Raw genomic sequence first — 19,619 nt, forward strand, 5'->3', positions numbered from 1 at the left:
TGAGAAAGTCCCATTCTGCTTTTCTTCATTTACTTTTTGAGAAAGTCCCATTCTGCTTTCCTTCATTTACTTTTTGAGAAAGTCCCTTTCTGCTTTCCTTCATTTATTTTTTGAGAAAGTCTCTTTCTGCTTTCCTTCATTTACTTTTTGAGAAAGTTCCTATCTGCCTTACTCCTTTTATTTTTGAGAAAACCCTATTCATGTCTGTGCTCCACCATTTATTTTTTGAGAAAGTCTTTGTTCATGTCTGCTTTAGTCCTTTGAATGTTGTACTTGTTTCTTTTGATCCTGTCAGCTACCGAACTCTTCTCAGCATGGCTAGACATCATTGAACTGTAAATATGGAGAAAAGAGGAAATCAGCACCACCCAGCCCGTAGTGTCGTTTTTTTTACCAATATAATGTATAGCCAATAACATTGCAGGGATGATATTTCCGCACTTTCACTTGACATAAGTATGAATGTGAACATTCCAATCAGGAAATGATGAGTAATAGGTAAATCCCTCGTATCACAAAATTTTTGTTCACTAGATTATCGCGAAATTACAGACATGCAAAAATAACTGGCAATACATTATCTTTTTTCCATATATTAATATTCATAGTTTTGGTAAATTCAAAAGAAAAATTAACTTCGGGTACTGAAAAACCATATACAACAACAAACTACATAGTATACTGATTGTAAATCCTCTTTGACAAATTAAACCAACTTCAGAAGAATAACTAACCTGTATGAAATAAATACCATACACAACAGCATCCATTTAACATCTTCTTACTTCCTTAATGAACTTGTCTCCATTTGAATCCTCTTTGACAAACTATTGTATAAACTTACTTCTGAAGAATAACTAAGTGTGTGAAATAAATACCATATACAACAGCATCCATTTAACACCTTCATACTTACTTGATGAATTTGTCTCCATTTGAATCCTCTTTGACAAATTAAACTAATTTCAGAAGAATAACTACCCTGAGTAACAGAAATTCCATATATAAAGACAACTATATATTAATTTATACTGATTGTGAATCCTCTTTGACAAATCAAACTAACTTCAGAAGAATAACTAACCTGTATGAAATAAATACCATACACAACGTATGGCATCCACTAACATCTTCATAATTACTTGATGAATTTGTCTCCATGTGAATCCTCTTTGACAAACTAAACTGAATAATAACGAAGTGTGTGAAATAAATACCATATACAACGGCATCCATTTAACATCTTCATACTTACTTGATGAATTTGTCTCCGTGTGAATCCTCTTTGACAAATTAAACTAATTTCAGAAGAATAACTACCCTGAGTAACAGAAATACCATATATAAAGACAACTATATATTAATTTATACTGATTGTGAATCCTCTTTGATAAATCAAACTAACTTCAGAAGAATAACTAACCTGTATGAAATAAATACCATACACAACGTATGGCATCCACTAACATCTTCATACTTACTTGATGAATTTGTCTCCATGTGAATCCTCTTTGACAAACTAAACTGAATAATAACGAAGTGTGTGAAATAAATACCATATACAACGGCATCCATTTAACATCTTCATACTTACTTGATGAATTTGTCTCCGTGTGAATCCTCTTTCTGACGTAAAGCCTCCTGTTCTTCCTCGTCCCGGTAACGACTCACATTCTGTTTACGCTGATCTTCGCGCCATGTTGCGTTGCTCATCATTTCTTCAAGTTTTCGTTTTTTCTCCTCAGATGTCAGTTTTCTGATTAAAAAAAAAATTAAAATCACCATATTTTTCATTCTGTTACACTGTGTACCGTAGTCCAATTTATTTTTTCGTGGCTCTGATTTTCGCAATTACAATTTCAAAACAGGTTCACAGGGATTAATTTTAGCGGAATAAAAATTAAATGGATATTCCTTTAAATATTAGAAAGATAAGGATATTTTAATGGATATTCCTTTAAATATTAGAAAGATAAGGATATTATAATGAAGACAAACTTTCATAAATTTCTTTTGATCGCAAAATTCACCAAAGTAAATCACACATGAAAGAAAATTTGTTTACCATATGCAGATTTCAAGGAATGTTACATATTTTTGTGTTTTACAATATCAGTCTCTGATTTTTGGGTTAAGTCTAATACTGTCTTCAGCCAACAAAAAACTCTACTCAGTACTCAATAGTAAGTTTCTTTCAGAGGCCTATGTCTGGTAATAAGCCCCCCTGATTATGTTTGCCTGTAACTTTGTTTTGAAAGTATAAGGCATAAATCCCCTGGCTACATCCATCAAAGCAGGAAGGATTAAGGTAGAGGGGGGATGTGGAGAGGGGGTAGCAATCTAGCAATCTGACTTCAGGGCTCAGTTTCATGAACATTCCGTAAATTTAAGGAGTTCCTCAACTTAAATTTCCCCATAGAAAAGCATTACAGAAGATCAGAAAAAAAATCTTAAAGCTGAGATGCAAGTTAAAATTATTAAAATGATTTTTTTAATAAGTATACTTTAATTTCAAGAATCATTTATGAGACATTCTCCGGTTGAGGACAGCCATTTCACCGACCCCAATATATAGCACGTGAATCGAAAACATGTGCGCTCATTCATGTACATATACACCTAGCAGTCCACAGTGTACATTACCTACAAATAGGTAAACAAAGCCAAGTTTCCTGTACAACTGTATGGGACTTGTTTTAGCACTCAACTGACCATAACAAGCCACAACTATCAAGGACACACACGTGTACATGTACATGTAAAACCTAGTGTGTATTAAAGTGTTTTATTAGTTCATCTTGGACATATGTTCAGATATAGCTGACAACACATTCATCTATTACTTTAATGAAACATTGTCAGATGAGTGCAGTGTTTATTTTTAATTTGACATTGTTATTTGCAATATCGGGGCATGTGTATCTGAGAGAAGACATGTTGACACACGTGTGTCAAGTCCCATGCTTTATATCGGAAGTTGGCCAGTGAAGGTTACTAAGCAGAGCAAAAGAAAAATGGGCCACTTCCTTGGATACCACATTGTCATAACTAGGGGATGTCTCAGAAACAATTTTCGAAAAAAATATTTCGTTATATTTATTTGATTTCAAATGCATGTTTTTAACTTGCATTGTCAGCTTTAAGTTAAGGAGTCTTTCTTAAAATCTGTAATACTTTCCTATCGAGAAGTTTAAGTTAAGCTTAAATTTAAGGAATGTTCATGAAACTGGGCCCAGTTAAACAAATCACATCAACACTTTTCTTTATCTTTGCTTTCATTCCTTCAATAATATAGGCTACTCTAAGTCTAAACAGTGATGATTATGTTTATTTATGTCTAATAAATGGAGCAAAGGTTTATGTATGAATCTATAATATGCATACTGTATATAAATTATGTATATCAGTTCATGCTCCTCACAATGTGACCGAATTATTGAAGCACTGAGAATTGAATGAGTGTTTCCAATAAGTAATTATCGGGCTAATTCACAATGGAGTCATTATCATTAGCAGCAGAAATTAAGATTAACCATAACAGTGATTAGAAGTTAGAACTCATTAAAATCTCATTTGATTCCTTAATTTGGTCCATGTGCATGTGTAAACAAGCACGTGCCATAGACACAGGTGAGTGAATGCGGGCACCCAGAGGATAAGCATTATGAAACAATTAAAGCTTTGATGATATGATATGTGACTGTATACCATAAATTTATTATTGCATAATTTTGTAAGAGAATCTGAATGCGAATCTGTTGGGAATAGGGGCCGCGGTGGCCGAGTGGTTAAGATATCCCGACATATTACCACAAGCCTTCCACCTCCGCCAACAAACCTGGCATGTCCTTAAATGACCCTGGCTGTTAACAGGACGTTAAACTAATAAATAAATACAGTTGGAAATTTTACATCCAATCTCATTGTACGGTATACAGGGATCAATCTAGGCTTTCGGAAAAAACTAACCTTTTTCAAAATAAGGGAAAAGTTTGGCAAAATAAAGGGGGATTTGAATCTCTTATTTTGATCCAAAATTATTTTCATGTTGACGAAAAAATAATGTAAAGCAACTTATTTTATTTTTAGATTTAGCAAAGCAAGATTTTAAGTTCAACAATAAAATTCTGAGTTTATCATAAAATATGCAGTAGCTGCATGATAAATATGAAAAACATCGAAAACAAAAATCTAACAAAATTAATGAAAAATAAGTCACAGGGGAAATTGTAATATAAAAACGGTCATTCTTAGCTTCAAATGGGGATCCGGAGTTTTCAAATCTTCAGGGGAATTTTTGGCCAGAGAGAAATTCATTCCTTGAGGGGAAATTTACCCATAAACGGTAATACATTGTAGATCAGAGCTATATTGATCCCTGGTATATAAAATTTTACAATAAAAATTGCCATAAGCTGTATATACCTTGGAGGAGAATATCTTTTTCTGTCCTTTTCTCCAGATTTTGAAGATTTTCTTGCTTCTGGTGTTCTTGACCTTCTTCTGGGTGACCTTGACCTTTTAAGTGACCCTGGTGACCTTGAACGGTGTTCAGGTGATGCTCTCTTTGATTTTTCAGATTTCCTCTCAGCTCCTGTTTGGATTTTGTTTTTCTGTTAATAAAATGAGTCCATTTGAAACCTATCGATATAATCATGATCATCATAAAAATCAAAACTCAACTTCATAAATAATTTAAATGATTTAATATTTCAGTATTTCATATAATTTCAAAACCATGTGGCACTTTTAAATAAAAATAGCAGTATCAATTAAAAGTGAAATTCTTACAAACTTTATGTAGGTATAACAATTTTTTTAATTGTGTACACGCCGAGCTCTGAAATGCTGCACGTAATTATCTGACAGATACAGTGCAAACATAACATTTGATGACATTTTTTCACAGCACTTATGGACTAAGCTTTCCTGCTAGATCTCCTGCCCCTTATTGGTCACTGTAGCCCCATCTGACATGAGGATCTGATGGTTAAAAAAACTAGAATATCACCCTATGTATATATTCATACTGCCGCGTAGAAAACATCCAAGGGAACACTGGCGTTGTAGCTATTAGGACCTGGGGTCATCTTGATTTGGTGTGCGTGCGTTGGTGTGTAAGATATCGGAGAGTTGAGATGCATGTTTGTATATTATATTAAGTTTTTCTGATCCAGGTCTTAATTTTTACAAGAATATTAAAAACACAATGGAAGAACCCTATGGTTTGAGTCCTAGACTAACACATTGTTACTATAAAAACAATACACAACTTACACTGACAATGAGGCCGTATTTCTTTGTCTTGTATCCACGACTGTCGTCACTGGATTCCCCACTATTACTGCTATCATCATTGCTGCTGTCATTACTGCTATCGCTGGACGACTGCCTCTCTGGCTTCTGATGTCTCTCACCGTGTTGATGCTTCGATGATTGATGATCTGACTCCCTTCTCCTGTCAAATTCTTTTCCTCTTTTGTCCTTCGTATTTTTTCTTTTTTCTGTATTATCAGAGTCACTATAGTGGCTATTTCTATGATCTGATTCATTACGATGCTTGTTTCTATGATCAGATTCAATATGATACTTGTTTCCATGATCAGATTCACTTCGATGCTTGTTTTTATGATCAGAGTCACTACAATGTTTGTTTCTAAGATCTGATTCACTATGATATTTGTTTCTATGATCAGGGTCACTATGATGCTTGTTTTTATGTCTTTCTTCTTTTCTGTAACAGTTTTTGTGTCTCCAATTTGAATCATTATCGGAGTCATCCTGCTGCCTGTTCCTCACATAAGAGTCTACATGACTTTTTGAATGTCTAGAATTACGATCATCGTAGTCTTTTCTATGTTTGTTTCTATGAAAATCACTACTTTTTCTTGAATAATCTTCACTGTCACTTTCATCCGAGTCATTTCGATGTTTCTTGTGAGACTTGCTGTGTTTTGATTTGTCTTGTTTTTTACTCAGAATAGAAAGATATTTCTTCATCAAATCATCGTCTTCTGAATCATCACGTTTTTTCTTCTTTTTCTTTTCTTTTTTCTTTTGTTTCTCCAACTGAAAGCAACAGATAACCAAGACTTGACAATGATTATTAATTAAAAGCTAAATTTAGACAAACAAGAAAATTTAAGAAATTTGAAACAGAAGTTACCAGTAACAGACAATTAAGCAATCTCATCAATGGGACTAATGCATGTACCACATGATACCCGATAAAGTTTGTGCGGGACTAGGATCTCCAGTCGTGATGGAATGTAACTCTTTATAAAATTCCCGTTGAAATGACGTTAGCGTGGGATATCATCTTTTGACGTCATTCTATCACCAATAGAAACAATAGTCCCGCACAAACATTATCAGGTATCACATGGTATGTAAATTAATCCTATTGATTGAATAAACAAAGAAATAATAAGAAAAGATTAACTCTTAAATGTGTATTGTGTATGCAACAGAAATATAACTGTCATCGCCATATGAAAAGTTCACAGAGAAAAACCATCAACCTATGCTAACAATCTAAGGAACAAGAGTTGTTAGCCACTCGGCTGTAGTCAGCTACCGTTAGATTCCTTTAGCCATGCAAATATCACAAATACTATCTGGGTTAATAATTAAGATAATGTTACTCACACTTTTCTTGAGCATTTTCATCTTGATTGGGTTCTCCAACAAGCGTTTTCTTGCTTCTTCTTCTCTTTTACTGAAATGACAACACAGTTTAGATGATGTAACCTCAAATAACAATATCAAGTAGCAGGATGAAGATAACTAAAGAATCTGTTTCATTGTTTTGTTTTCTTTGTGATTAGTGCATCGTTGTTGGAAACCCACGAGTCACCGCTCTATCATTTGTGACCTGATAGAGTGGCTGAATATTGCTTAGGCAAAAAAAAAATAATATGTCTGTTAGGGTCACAAGACTGCCCCTAATTTTTTACCCCCGACCCTAATTTTTTGAAAATTAAAAGATGGAATTTCGATCTCAGACTCCGGTTCCGGCCATTATTTTAGAGTGAAAGACACTAAAAACAAGAGATCCCAGAGGGATCTTGGCGCCCACCAAAGAAAGATCTATGTCTGACAATGGAAAGAGGGATCTTTTCCCTGCTTTTCAAACTTTTTCAAACACATGACATATAAAATTTGAGACAGATCGCTATAGTACTTTCTAAGAAATAGTGGTAACAAACTTCAACAATGAAATCTAAGATGGCGGCCGGTTGGCCATCTTGTTTACCGATCAGTCCCGAAAGGCATTATGCATCAGTCCTAAAAGGTACTATGCACAACTAGGGTACAAGGGGAACCTACACATAAAATTTGAGAAAGATCCCTTCAGTACTTTCTGAGAAATAGCGGTAACAAACTTTAACAATCAAAATCCAATATGGCTGTCGGTCGGCCATCTTGTTTACCGATCGGCCCAATTAACAATATGCATAACTAGGGTCCTTGGGGAACCTTCATATGAAATTTGTAAACGATTACTTCAGTACTTTTTGAGAAATAGCGGTGACAAACTTTAACTATCAAAATCCAAGCCATCTTGTTGACCGATCGGTTCCAAAATGCAATATGCACAACTAGGGCCCTAGGGAAACCTATATATGAAATTTGAGAAAGATCCCTTCAGTACTTTTTGAGTAATAGCGGTAACAAACTTTAACTATCAAAATCAAAGATGGCCACCTGTCGGCCATCTTGTTCACCGATCGGTCCCAAAATGTAATATGCACAACTAGGGTCCTAGGGGAACCTGTATATGAAATTTGAGAAAGATCCCTTCAGCACTTTTTGAGAAATAGCGGTAACAAACTTTAACTATCAAAATCCAAGATGGCCACCTGTCGGCCATCTTGTTGACAGATCGGTCCCAAAATGCAATATGCACAACAAGGGTCCTAGGGAAACCTACATATGAAATTTGAGAAAGATCCCTTCAGTACTTTCTGAGAAATAGCGGTAACAAACTTTAACTATCAAAATCCAAGATGGCCGTCTGTCGGCCATCTTGTTGACCGATCAGTCCCAAAATGCCATATGCACAACTAGAGTCCTAGGGAAACCTGTACATAAAATTTGAGAAAGATCCCTTCAGCACTTTTTGAGAAATAGCGGTAACAAACTTTAACTATCAAAATCCAAGATGGCCGCCTGTCGGCCATCTTGTTGACCGATCAGTCCCAAAATGCAATATGCACAACTAGAGTCCTAGGGAAACCTACATATGAAATTTGAGAAAGATGTAACCTTAAACAGACATTTTTTTTTGGCGTTATCATATGATTCATCTTGAAACAAGAGGCCCATGGGCCTTAACGGTCATCTGACTCATGGCACAAAACAACAAAGTCACAGTATAAAGTATTGGTTAACGATTAATATAAACAATACAAGGAACTCCTTAGTTGAATATGTAAGTTTCTGAAAAAGGTAAATGTCATTTGTTGAACAAACTTGGTAGCCCTTCATCCAAATATGGTTGAAACCCATTCAAGGATTAATATAAGGAGGAGTCAGATTTTAAAGCCAAATTTCAGCAAAGCTCCCATTTTGGACCTCGGTCATACTATCCCCATGGGTCTTACCTCGGTCCTTTATAAAATATGATTGTCCTTACCTAAAGTTCCCCCTTCTGAATCAATTAAAACCACTATAGACCAATTTTCATTAAGATCGGAGACTGAAACCTTAAAACAGGAAGTGGGCCAGCGGCCATCTTGGAATACCAAAATCTTTAAGAAAATGTTTGCATGTTGTTCGGCATCAATTAAAACCCCTATAGACCAATTTTCATTGAGATCGGAGACTGAAACCTTAAAACAGGAAGTGGGCCAGCGGCCATCTTGGAATACCAAAATCTTTACGAAAATGTTTGCATGTTGTTCGGCATCAATTAAAACCCCTATAGACCAATTTTCATTGAGATCGGAGACTGAAACCTTAAAACAGGAAGTGGGACAGCGACCATCTTGGAATACCAAAATCTTTACGAAAATGTTTGCATGTTGTTCGGCATCAATTAAAACCATTATAGACCAATTTTCATTGAGATCGGAGACTGAAACCTTAAAACAGGAAGTGGGCCAGCTGCCATCTTGGAATACCAAAATCTTTACGAAAATGTTTGCATGTTGTTCGGCATCAATTAAAACCCCTATAGACCAATTTTCATTGAGATCGGAGACTGAAACCTTAAAACAGGAAGTGAGCCAGCTAAAATTAAGAAAATTTGCCCTTTTGGGGCCCCACCCCTCAGTTCCTAGGGTTCAGACCAGACTCATTTATATAAAATATAATTGTGTTTCCCCAATGATGTTTCACACCAAGTATGGATAAAATTCATCCAAGGATGGAGGAGGAATAGGATTTTAAAGCTAAAATTAAGAAAATTTCCCCATTTGGGGCCCCACCTCTCAGCCCCTAGGGGTCGGACCAGGCTCATTTATATCAAATATGATTGTCCGTCCCCAATGATGTTTCACATCAAATATGGATCAAATCCATCCAAGGATGAAGGAGGAGTAGGATTTTAAAGCTAAACAAGAGGCCCATGGGCCTTAACGGTCATCTGAGTACCTTGGCAATAATCATATAGGAAATTTATTAGATATAGTGTCATGGTTGCCATCTTCGATTGGGGATCAACCAGAGATGTAACAACACTTTGTTGGGACCATGTCAGGCTCCTTTCATGCAAGTTTCAGCCAAATCGAACCGGTAGAACTTGAAAAGAAGTTCAAAATGTGTTTTCAAGATGGCAGCTGTGGCGGCCATCTTGGATTTCGGATCAACCCGAAAATAAGAACACTTTGTCGGGACCATGTCAGGATCATTTCATGCAAGTTTCAGCCAAATCGCACTTGTAGAACTTGAGAAGAAGTTCAAAATGTGTTTTCAAGATGGTGGCTGTGGCGGCCATCTTGGATTTTGGATCGACCCGAAAAATAAGAACACTTTGTCGGGACCATGTCAGGATCATTTCATGCAAGTCTCAGCCAAATCGCACCGGTATAACTTGAGAAGAAGTTCAAAATGTGTTTTCAAGATGGCGGCTGTGGCGGCCATCTTGGATTTCGGATCGACCCGAAAATAACAACACTTTGTCGGAACCATGTCAGGATCATTTCATGCAAGTTTCAGCCAAATCGCACAAGTAGAACTTGAGAAGAAGTTCAAAATGTGTTTTCAAGATGGCGGCTGTGGCGGCCATCTTGGATTTCGGATCAACCCGAAAAATAACAACACTTTGTCGGGACTATGTCAGGATCATTTCATGCAAGTTTCAGCCAAATCGCACCGGTAGAACTTGAGAAGAAGTTCAAAATGTGTTTTCAAGATGGCGGCTGTGGCGGCCATCTTGGATTTCGGATCGACCCGAAAAATAACAACACTTTGTCGGAACCATGTCAGGATCATTTCATGCAAGTTTCAGCCAAATTGCACTAGTAGAACTTGAGAAGAAGTTCAAAATGTGTTTTCAAGATGGCGGCTGTGGCGGCCATCTTGGATTTCGGATCGACCCGAAAAATAACAACACTTTGTCGGGACTATGTCAGGATCATTTCATGCAAGTTTCAGCCAAATCGCACCGGTAGAACTTGAGAAGAAGTTCAAAATGTGTTTTCAAGATGGCGGCTGTGGCGGCCATCTTGGATTTCGGATCGACCCGCAAAATAACAACACTTTGTCGGGACCATGTCAGGATCATTTTTATGCAAGTTTCAGCCAAATCGCACTTGTAGAACTTGAGAAGAAGTTCAAAATGTGTTTTCAAGATGGCGGCTGTGGCGGCCATCTTGGATTTCGGATCGACCCAAAAAATAACAACACTTTGTCGGGACCATGTCAGGATCATTTCATGCAAGTCTCAGCCAAATCGCACTGGTAGAACTTGAGAAGAAGTTCAAAATGTGTTTTCAAGATGGCGGCTGTGGCGGCCATCTTGGATTTCGGATCGACCCGAAAAATAACAACACTTTGTCGGGACCATGTCAGGATCATTTCATGTAAGTTTCAGCTCAATCCCACTGGTCAAACTTGAGAAGAAGATTGAAATGTGAAAAGTTTACGGACGGCGGACGGCGCACGGCGGACGGCGGACGGCGCACGGCGCACGACGACGGACGAAGCATGATGACTATAGGTCATCCTGACCCTTCGGGTCAGATGACCTAAAAAAGAAAATTTGCCCTTTGGGGGCCCCACCCCTCAGCCCCTAGGGGTTGGACCACGCTCATTTATAGAAAATATGATTGTCCGTCTCAAATAATGTTTCACACCAAATATGGATGAAATCCATCCAAGGATGAAGGAGAAGTAGGATTTTAAAGCTAAAATTAAGAAAATTTGCCTTTTTGGGGCCCTACTCCTCAGCCCCTAGGGGTCGGACCAGGCTCATTTATACAAAATATGATTGTCCATCCCAAATGATGTTTCACACCAAATATGGATGAAATCCATCCAAGGATGAAGGAGGAGTAGGTTTTTAAAGCTAAAATTAAGAAAATTTGCCCTTTTGGGGCCCCACCATTCAGCCCCTAGGGGTCGGACCAAGCTCATTTATATAAAATATGATTGTCCTTCATCAATAATGTTTCACACCAAATATGGATGAAATCCATCCAAGGATGAAGGAGGAGTAGGATTTTAAAGCTAAAAAAAGAAAATTCGCCCTTTTGGGGCCCCACCCCTCAGCCCCTAGGGGTCTGACCAGGCTCATTTATATAAAATATGATTGTCCTCCCCCAATGATGTTACAAACCAAATATGGATGAAATCCATCCAAGGATGAAGGAGGAGTAGGATTTTAAAGCTAAAATTAAGAAAATTTGCCCTTTTGTGGCCCCGCCCCTCTGACCCTAGGGGTCGGACCAGGCTCATTTATATAAAATATGATTGTCCTTCCCTAATGAAGTTTCACACCAAATATGGATGAAATCCATCCAAGGATGAAGGAGGAGTAGGATTTTAAAGCTTAAAATAAGAAAATTTGCCCTTTTGGTGCCCCACCCCTCAGCCCCTAGGGGTCGGACCAGGCTCATTTATATAAAATATGATTGTCCTTCCCTAATGATGCTTCAAACCAAATATGGATGAAATCCATCAAAGGATGAAGGAGGAGTAGGCTTTTGTATAAATAGTCTTACGCACGACGCACGGCGGACGGCGGACGGCGCACGGCGACGACGGACGAAACACGATGACAATAGGTCATCCTGACCTTCGGTCAGATGACCTAAAAATCTGAAATATTGTCTACAGGGACTGCAGGGTCCAAGTGGTACAGATGTCCCTACATATTATTACAAGTCCTCCACCTCAAGCTTTGGGTCACGAGTTTGAATCCCATGTGGGGCAGTTACCAGGTACTGACCGCTGGTCAGTGGTTTTCCTCTATGTACTCTAGTTTATCTGGTACATGATCCTTAAATGACCCTCGCTTTTAGTGGGAGATTAAACTTGATCTGGGTTTATTAGTTTAACGTCCTATTAACAGCCAGGGTCATGTAAGGACGTGCCAGGTTTGTTGGTGGAGAAAAGCCGGAGTAACCTGAGAAAAACCACCGATCAGCGTTCAGTACCTGGCAACTGCCCCACGCGGGATTCGAACTCGCAACCCAGAGGTGGAGGGCTTATAGTAATATGTCGTGACATCTTAACCACTCGGCCACCGCGGCCCCTTAAACTTAATCAAACCAAAACAAATTGTTGTTATTGCTAACCAGTGATCAATCTAGCTCTGATTTATTACCGTTTATGGGTAAACTTCCCCTCAAGGAATGAATTCCCCTCTGGCCTAAAATTCCCATAAAGATTTAAAAATTCCCCATTTGAAGTGAAAAAATGACCGTTTTTCTAACACAATTTCCCCTGTGACTTATTTTTCATTATTTTTTTTTAGACTTTTGTTTGCAAATTTCTTCATATTTATCATACAGCTACTGCATATTTTATGATAAACTTAAATTTTTCATTATTGAGCTTAGAATCTTGCTTTACTAAATCTAAAAATAAAATTAGTTGTTTTTCAGTACTTTTTCGTCAAAATGAATATAATTTTGGACCAAACTAAGAAGATTAAAATTCCCCTATATTTCGCCAAACTTTTCCCCTATTTTGAAAAAGGGTAGTTTCCCCCAAAACCTAGATTGATCCCTGCTAATTATATGATATTAGAAACACATCCTTTTCAATACCAGTAAAACTGTCAATAAACAAAAGACAGTGGCGTAGGAAGATGAAACGTAATGGGGGGGCAAAGGTCCTCAATATTTTGTAACCCCCCCCCCCCCCCCCGCCGCACCTACAGGAGGAGATTAATTCAACACACAACCATATATACTTTATATACTTTTTTCATATATCATTAAATATAATCCTTGTACACATTTATAGACAGTGGGGTCGCTAAAAGGAAATTAACGAAAACTGGCCAAATTAGCGTGTGAGCGCCGAAGGCGTGAGATTTTGGGGTCTGGGGGTCGACCCCGGGAAAAATATTACGATTTAGAATGGCTGAGATGAATTTTACAGTGTATTTTGATGATTTTGCGAGCGCCCGAAAGCGCGAGATTTTGGTGTTATGGGGGTTCGGGGGTCTTTCCCGGGAAAAAATATTACGATTTAGAATGGCTAAGATGAGTTTTACAATGCATTTTGATGAATTTGCGAGCGTCCGAAGGCGCGAGATTTTGGAGTTTGGGGGGTCCGGGGGTCTCCCCCGGGAAAAAAATTACGATTTTAGAATGTTTAACGATGTATTTTAATGATATTAAAGCGTTCTTACCATGGTAATTTTTCGATTTAAAGTAACCTGCATTTAAAAATGATAATTGTGATAATTGTGTCGTCATATCATTGTGCAGCCCTGCTCGATCTGAACATACCGGCTTCACACCATCGGCACATTGTTTTGTAACTCAAAATAATAATGAATTAATTGTCTTGCTAAGACATATAAACAAAGTAATCTTTTAAGAGACATTTTTGAAATACAAATGCAGTACGTAGAATCCCTTAATGGACATTTTTAGTGTAGTTCATGTGTATTGAATTACTACTATTAAAGGTTTGAACATTATGTGCTTGAACGTTTTAGGAAATGCGCCGCGCAGCGGAAATTTTTTTAGAATGAAGTACGAAAATTGTGCAGGAGGACTCTTTTTTCTTTCAAATATGCATTTTTAGAACATTTCAGTCGGCGAAAATGGGGGGGCAAAAAGACATGTTTGCCCCCCCGTCCTGGGGAACGGGGGGGCAGTTGCCCCCCCTGCCCCCCCGCTTCCTACGCCCCTGAAAGAGATCTCATTAGAAATACAAAATAAAGGGAAGTAACTCACCGTATAAGAAACAATGGGTCTTCTCTGGCTTTAGCCGCCATATCAAGAGCAATGTTCGCCTTGATTCTCTCCCCAAAGATGTCATCTGAAAATAATAATGACTTTAAACAAACTCTTCATCACACATTATGATAAAATCATGTACAGTTACAGGCAAGTTGTGAATATTCAGACAACTAACAATCAGTTTTCTGTCTTTCTATATAAGTACAGAGTTATCACCCTTAAGGGAAGGTATCAATTTTGTTGCGACATCATTGTTATGAAAACGAAATTGATTTTTTTTTTTTTTTTCGTTGAAAACAATGTTACCTTTCCTAAACACGAAACGTCACAATCAGTCTATTCACATGGGCAGATAACTCTTTAATATTGTCATGTCATCTTTTCGACTAACAGGGTTTCACAGTTTCACTTTCACTGTAGCTACCAATTTTATAACTTGAACATCGCTCACCTGGCTTTGGCGCTTACTCCTCTTTACCTGTTAGCAGGGGCAGCTAACTCTTTAATATTTTCATGTCGACTTTTTGGTTATTAAACAGGAGTTTACTTCAGTCCATTCCTTATAATTTGTATCTCGCTCACCTGGCTTTGGTGCGTCCTCCTCTTTCTCCACATGTCTGTCGACACGTTTACCCAGGAGATAGTCTTCTTCATTCGGCTTTTCTCCCTTATACATCCAGTCCATGCCAGGAGCTGACTTCCTGAAATACATAGCATTTAGTCAACCGTGAATGTTTTGGTTTTATTTTATTCTGTGTTTTATTCAGGACATGCTTTTTAACTTTGTAACTAACAAATGGGAAATAAATATTAATGTTATTAACAGGGTTCTCGTCAAAAGCCGGTTGCCAGCAAAAACAGCTGTCTATTTCCCTGTTTACAACCGGCTGTTTTTGTCAAAAATAAATAATGACCACCACAGGGACTTGTGGCTCCCAACCACCTATTATTAATTTTCAACCATCTATTAAAAATCTTAGTGAGAACCCTGTTATTAATATTTTCTCCCATACCTCACAGGGATAGCCCGTGGTTGTTAGGGAAAAGATAACTCTATCTTACACAGGGAACTGTTAGCAGCTCACACGCGCTAGACAATAACGTGACGTCATCAATACATGTGGCATAGCGACATCATGCACTGTCGATGACATCATCAATTTTGACACATAATGACATTCCTGTAATAATGGCGCAATGAAAAGTCTGGAAAGCAAGAAGAATAATTATAGATTTTCCCTATTAAGTATTGGAGAAAAAGAATCAAACATGGATGGTCAATTGGACAGGGATAGAATCTTTCACTCAGGTTGAGAAATACCTGTCACAGACCCATGTGAGGTTCTATTATTCTCCAATACTTCACCAGGATATCCCGTGGTCGCTAGGGAAAAGATATCTCTATCAAAAACAGGGGGGTGTAAGACCGCTCACAGGCGCTAGACAATAACGTGACGTCATCAATACATGTGTCGTAACTGTGGCGCGCATTGTAGATGACGTCATCAATTTTGACGCATAGCGACGTTCCTGTGATAATGGCTCAATTAAAATGCTGGAAACCAAGTAGAATTTCATCACTTTTTCCTACTAAGTATGGGAGAAAAAGAATCAAACATGGGTCTGTGAAGTGGACAAGGATATCTCAACCCTTGTGAAAGATTTTGGCCGTCAGCTCTCGGCAAGCCTCGGGTTGACCGGCCAAAATCTTTCACTTGGGTTGAGATATCCCTGTCCACTTCACAGACCCATGTATTGTAAGATTCTATTAATCATCTCTAGCTTTTGGTCATTCTCGTTTCTGTTCAGTTCATTTAATCTATACATACTCTCTCTCCTTCAGCATTTCCTTGACTTTTCTTTTTTCTGATTCCTCCATTTTATTTGCTGTTGATGTCAACCTTCTTCAATTGGGGATGGATTCTAAAATGACACATGTACAACAAAAATTTTGAAATATTTTGTCTTCAAATACAATTATGGTGAAATCAAACAAAGGCTATTATGTTTACAAATCCTTTGAACTTGACAGAGATTTACTATACACCAACTTTCATTCGCTTCTAATTTACCTTCGCGAATTTCGCGATCCAAATAAATGAAACAGGTACAATTAATTAATTAACTGTTAGTTGGTGATTATATGTATGTACATTACATGTGTTTGTCAGTGTGGTGTTGTAATGTGAAAAGTATCTTGTCTAATTTTAGTAACGTGGTGTTATGAACGCGTATCCTGTACTGTACATGTCCATGTTAGTTGATGTCCGATACTATCCTTGATTTTCAACAAATCCATTAAAACAGGCCTAGTCCCCAATGATTGGAAACTGGCTAACATATCACCAATCTACAAATAAGGACAGAAATCCAACCCTGAAAATTATCGGCCCATATCACTTACCTGCATCTGTAGTAAAATAATGGAACACATTGTAGTCTCTAACATCATGACACATGCTGACACAAATAATATCCTTTACCCGCTTCAACATGGCTTTCGCAAATCTCGTTCATGCGAAAGTCAGTTGATAGAATTTATCGATGATGTATCAAGAAACCTTGATGAGGGAAATCAGACTGATATCCTCATTATGGACTTCGCCAAGGCTTTTGACAAGGTCAGTCACTCCCTCCTCATCCATAAATTAAAGCACTATGGGATAAGAGGAAACGTTGTCACCTGGATAGAGAATTTCCTTCTTGGTAGAAAGCAGCTGGTTATGGTTGAGGGGGAGGTGTCTGATTATGTCAAAGTCCACTCCGGTGTGCCCCAGGGATCGGTCCTCGGACCTAGTTTATTTCTTTACTACATAAACGACATCCCTGTCGGCCTAAACTCCACCATCCGTCTGTTTGCAGACGATACTATTGCCTACTTAGTTGTCAAGTCTGACAGTGATGCTGAAACTTTACAGCAAGACTTGGACAAACTCTCGCTTTGGGAAAAAACATGGAAGATGTCCTTCCACCCAAGCAAGTGCAACGTTTTGTCTGTACACAGAGGGAAAACTCCAATCAAACATAATTACATTCTCCATGGACACACATTAGAACACGTAGATCAAGCCAAGTACCTGGGCATAACAATACAATCAAACCTTAAATGGGACTCACACATAAAAAACATCACTACAAAAGCCAATTCCACACTGGGCTTCTTACGAAGAAACATCAAAATAGGTTCAGCATCAGTTAAGTCCCAGGCATACAATTCACTAGTCCGTCCATTCCTAGAATATGCCTGTACAGTATATGGGACCCTTACACCCAGGAAAACACAGAAAAAAATGAAATAGTACAACGTAGGGCTGCACGTTATGTATTAAACAAGAACATCTACACACATAGAACATCTAGTGTAACTGATATGCTGAAAGATCTTAAATGGCGTCCTCTTGCTGAAAGACGCAGAGAGTCCAGGCTCATCATGATGTACAAAATAGCTTATAATCAAATCGCCATCTGTAAACAAAATAGACTCATTCCAGCAAACAGGCAATCCAGGTAAGCTCACCAACAATCATTCCAACTTGCATACTGTAAAACTAAAACCCAGGTCAGAAAACAATCATTCTTCTGAATGGAATAAGATCCCAGCACATATCATATCGTCCTGCTCCACTCCTGAACAATTCAAGTCTGCTCTCCCGTCAGTATATACCCAATATTAAAATAAATATATCATTATCTACTGACTTTACCGGAATCAACTCAAATCCCATATCTATCTCTCTCATGACATTATCTTCAATTTGTTGAAGTTGGTCATTACCAATTAGAAGTAGAAGTAGAAGTATTTGTTTATGTGATCAAGCCTTGTTTCATATACATAGTAGGGGTATGTTTTTTTTATATTTTTATCAAACCAGAAGCAGACGCCTGTGCCTTACCTGTACGATTACATCTAACAGCTTCACTGTGCCCGCTTCCCCGATTTCAAGCGTCCGAAAAACATCGATTTCGGTAACTTACATAGGACGATTCGTCCCAATGTTTAGACAATTCGGATCCATTAAAAAGGAGTATAGTTTAAACGGCCACACTGCAATAACGGCCCCACTTCAATATAGGCAGATATGGGCCAATAATATATCAACACAAAGCTTTTGACGAAATATATTGACATTAGGCCTAATTAAAAGTGAATTTATTGACCATTCGTACCAAACTTGCTGTGGAGGATTCCGATCATTTTTATTAATTGGTTCTTTCATTATGTACTCAGCTAACATGAATTGAAAACTACGTTAGTATCGCTGATTATGTATTATATATGACTTCATCTGATTATCTGATTTTGAGCTTCAGGCATCGGGGTAATAAGAAAAAATCATGAGCAGAAAAAAGACACGCGAAGTTTGATACCATTGAAGGTATCAAGAAGACAACACAGACAGTGTCATATAGAAGGTTGGGTGTCAAGGAGACACCAACAGTCAGGGTCATATAGAAGGTTGGACGTCAAGGAGACACCGACAGTCAGGGTCATATAGAAGGTTGGGCGTCAAGGAGACACCAACAGTCAGGGTCATATAGAAGGTTGGGTGTCAAGGAGACACCAACAGTCAGGGTCATATAGAAGGTTGGACGTCAAGGAGATACCGACAGTCAGGGTCATATAGAGAGTTGGGTGTCAAAGAGACACCGACAGTCAGGGTCATATAGAAGGTTGGGCGTCAAAGAGACGCCGACAGTCAGGGTCATATAGAAGGTTGGGCGTCAAGGAGACACCAACAGTCAGGGTCATTATAGATGGTTGGGTGTCAAGGAGACACCAAAATTCAGGGTCATATAGATGGTTGGGTGTCAAGGAGACACCAAAAGTAAGGGTCATATAGTAGGTTGGGTGTCAAGGAGACACCAACTGTCAGGGTCATATAGAAGGTTGGGGGTCAAGGAGAAATCGAAAGTCAAGGTCATACAGAAGGTTGGGGGTCAAGGAGACACCGACAGTCAGGGTCATATAGTAGGTTGGACGTCAAGGAGACACCAACAGTCATGGTCATTTAGTAGGCTGGGCGTCAAGGAGACACCAACAATCAGGGTCATATAGTAGGTTGGGTGTAAAGGAGACACCAACTGTCAGGGTCATATAGTAGGTTGGGCGTCAAGGAGACACCAACAATCAGGGTCACATAGTAGGTTGGGTGTCAAGGAGACACCAACAGTCAGGGTCATATAGTAGGTTGGACGTCAAGGAGACAGCAACAGTCTGGTCATATAGTAGGTTGGACGTCAAGGAGATACCAA

At 38.3% G+C, this 19,619-nt stretch overlaps 1 protein-coding gene across 1 annotated transcript; it reads right to left on the minus strand.

The window, feature by feature from the left end:
* Nucleotides 1–78: 78 nt before the first annotated feature.
* On the minus strand, nucleotides 79–18,390 carry LOC138310435 (pre-mRNA-splicing factor CWC25 homolog). Its single transcript, XM_069251655.1, has 9 exons — nucleotides 18,260–18,390; nucleotides 16,196–16,289; nucleotides 14,949–15,067; nucleotides 14,361–14,445; nucleotides 6,649–6,718; nucleotides 5,278–6,069; nucleotides 4,426–4,613; nucleotides 1,595–1,756; nucleotides 79–333 (listed from the first exon to the last, which is right to left on the minus strand). The coding sequence occupies exons 2-9, from the start codon at nucleotides 16,243–16,245 to the stop codon at nucleotides 219–221; spliced, it is 1,581 nt and encodes a 526-aa protein (XP_069107756.1). The 5' UTR covers nucleotides 16,246–16,289; nucleotides 18,260–18,390; the 3' UTR covers nucleotides 79–218.
* Nucleotides 18,391–19,619: the final 1,229 nt, after the last annotated feature.

This window comes from Argopecten irradians, chromosome 16 (genome assembly GCF_041381155.1).
Source record: "Argopecten irradians isolate NY chromosome 16, Ai_NY, whole genome shotgun sequence".
Taxonomy (NCBI): Eukaryota; Metazoa; Mollusca; class Bivalvia; order Pectinida; family Pectinidae; genus Argopecten; species Argopecten irradians.

What these genes read in the sequence shown, in the direction of transcription:
- LOC138310435 (XM_069251655.1), bottom strand. Translation starts at nt 16,245, where the DNA reads ATGGAGGAATCAGAAAAAAGAAAAGTCAAGGAAATGCTGAAGGAGAGA. An exon ending in GGAGGACGCACCAAAGCCAG is followed by an intron (nt 14,446 to 14,948) that starts GTGAGCGAGATA and finishes TATTATTTTCAG; the next exon opens with ATGACATCTTTGGGGAGAGA. An exon ending in CACGGAGACAAATTCATCAA is followed by an intron (nt 334 to 1,594) that starts GTAAGTATGAAG and finishes CCATATTTACAG; the next exon opens with TTCAATGATGTCTAGCCATG.